Here is a 2557-nt window from a genome sequence, read left to right as displayed (position 1 = left end):
AGCCCCGCCCCCTGGTGGGCTGAGCTGGCCACACACACACACACAATAAATAAATGTAATAAATAAAAATAAATAAATATTAAAAAAAAAAAACTGTGACCTCATGAAAGTTACTTAACCAGTACAAGCTTTGAGATATGAGTGCTTATCTTCAAGTCATAACTTTTGAGTTGATCAAATGAGAGACAGTGAGATCCTCATAGAATTGTAAGGACCACAGGAAAAGGTCCTGTCACGGTGACTAGCACACTGTGGTAATTAGCACATGTTAATTCTCACTTCAGCCCACATGGCACCTGACTTTTCCCTAAAGAAAACCAAAGAGGACATGACAGGCCTCTGCAGTGATTCCCACATGAAGTCAGATCCTTGTGGCTCTCACCTTGACTGTGGCTGGCCTGTTCCAGTTCAGATACTGCTCTAGCTCTGTTCCCTTCGCCCGGGCCCTGGAGGAGTTAAACACTTTCCTCCTGGGGCCCTGCATCTTGCTGCAGATGGCAGAGTGCCTCTCCAGCCTGGGCAGAAGAAAGGTGCGCCCACAGTGGCTGCACTTGGCCAGTGCTGGCTCTTCCTCAGTGGAGCAGACGGAACCTGAGGCCTCTGGTACCCTGGACGGGCCAGAACTGGAGGATTCCTGAAAATTACCGCCTGCTTCTTCTGAAGGCTGAAAGAACTTTTCCAGGGATCCTGAGGCTCGGTCTTGCATTTTGTTATTGTTTGCCACTAGCCTTTCCTTTTTGAGCCTCTGAATTCCATAATCAGAGAGCTGGATTGGACTAGAATCTTCCTGGAGCAGTCCCCAAGTTTCATCCTCTCTCCTGTCTCTACTGAACACTTCTTCAGTCCCAAATTCTGGGGGAAAGACAGGCTTGTATGGAGTGGTGGTGTAACTGCCTTTCACTCTTCTGAGTTGTATCATTCTCTGCAGCTCTCGCTCTTCATTTTCTTTGGCCTGTTCCCTTTCTCTCTGGATCCTTCTGAGTTCTGCCTCTGTCTTCTTCAGCTTTTCCCGCAGGAGACTCTCTTTTCTTCGGATTTCCTCCTCTAAGCTCTCTCCTGCAGCTTCCAGTCTTTGAAGCTGCTTCCGCTCCAACCAGTGGAGGTTTGCCATGGCCTCTCCCTGTGTGGCAGTCAGAACAGACGAATTCGCCCAGTTCCTCAAACCGAAGTTGCTGTCTGAAAATTCTCTTAGCCTAGGGGGTCTTGGGTAGATATGCTGGTACCTGTCAGTGCCAGCCTCCCCTGTACCACAAGACTTATGGTAGACCATGGGCTTCAAGGGGTAGGCCCGGTCCACCCCAACTTGCTTCTTTGTAACGGGGACCAAGTCTTGGTCATTTGCTTTGGGATACCTGGACTGAGGGCTTGAAGAATGCACGAAGCCCCTTACTTGGCCCTGAGAATGGCTTCCTGAGTTTCTCTCACTTATTCCAGCACAGTGGGAATAGAAGTAGCCCTGGGCTTTCAGGCAGGTGTTCCATTTGGCATGAGTGTAGACATCCGGTTGCAAGTCTTTCTTGCTCAAAGGCTTCTGCTGAAAACTCTTCAAGTGCCCCATCGAGGAAGACTGCAGGGAAGAGTCACCTTGTTCATAAGGGTCTTGCTTGGTTGAGTGGAGCGCTTCTGTTTTATTATGTGGGAACATAACCCCCACAGGCAATTGAGGGGCCAACTGGGGACCAGCCATTCAGGGCTTGGCCTGAAACCTAGGGGAGAGTCAAACCAGATACTTGTGAGGCATTCCTCTGAGGTTCACTCCCAGTTGCTAAACTACAGTTGCCTTACCATATTTACCTTAAACTTTTCTAGGGACAGTGGTTGCTGGATCTGTCAGAACGTTCATCCAATACGCTGGGTAAGGCCTTGAGGGCAGAAAACATGGGACACAGGTGTGACGGCCACCTAGTTTTCCTTGTCACCAGTACTAGTCGCTGCCACACACGTAAGCAGCAGGTGAAAGGGCAGCGGTCGGGTTTTAGACCCGGGCCTCAGAACAAGCAACTTCCCCTCGATGGCGCCGGGTTTTCACCTGAAACGGAAGCTCTGCTCTGAGCCCAGCCGCCCCCCAGCCCTTTGCGGGGCATGAAACCGCGGGCCGCGGTGGGGTCCGGCCCAGAGCTTGCGCGTGCCCGCCAGGGTCTGCAGCGAGCGCCCGGCTGTCAGACCCGCCTCCGAGGAGCCCCAGAGGGAGCGACTGAAAAATCTTGTCACTTGACAGGCAGGGGCCACCCGACCCGACGGACGCGGCCGGCGCCAGGTCCGGAACGCGCCCTGTGCTGTCCCACAGGGTCAGGCGGGGGCATTCCCTCGGGGACCCCGCCTTAGGGGCAAGGCCCTCGCTCTCCTGCCCCTCGGGGGTCGCGGCGTCGGCCCCGGGACTCCCCGCCCTTCCGCGTACCTCGGGCTCTCGGGGCCGCGCCTGCTCAGGGCTAACCCCGGACCCAGCCCGCCGCGCAAGCGCTCTGTGGGCCGCGGCGGCCGGTTGCCCGGACACCCGCCGACGCGGCGGAGGCGCGCGCAGGCGCAGTGCACGACGTGCCGCACGCACGACGTGCCG

General features: G+C 55.1%; 2 protein-coding genes across 3 annotated transcripts in view; one reads left to right on the top strand and one right to left on the bottom strand.

Moving 5' to 3' along the window:
- Zc2hc1c (zinc finger C2HC-type containing 1C) overlaps positions 1-1812 on the bottom strand; it is a 7523-nt gene extending 5711 nt beyond the window's left edge. For both annotated transcript variants that reach the window (XM_004624968.2, XM_023703738.1), the window contains exon 1: positions 383-1812. In XM_004624968.2, the coding sequence (XP_004625025.1) occupies positions 383-1687 (1305 nt within the window). In that variant the 5' untranslated portion in view covers positions 1688-1812. The remainder of the gene's footprint in view (positions 1-382) is intronic.
- Acyp1 (acylphosphatase 1) overlaps positions 1-2557 on the top strand; it is a 35753-nt gene that overhangs the window by 15737 nt on the left and 17459 nt on the right. The gene's annotated exons all lie outside the window — the stretch shown is intronic.

Source organism: Octodon degus, unplaced genomic scaffold, assembly GCF_000260255.1.
Source record: "Octodon degus isolate 3935 unplaced genomic scaffold, OctDeg1.0 scaffold00007, whole genome shotgun sequence".
Lineage (NCBI taxonomy): Eukaryota > Metazoa > Chordata > Mammalia > Rodentia > Octodontidae > Octodon > Octodon degus.
This window is presented reverse-complemented; position numbering and strand designations above follow the sequence as displayed.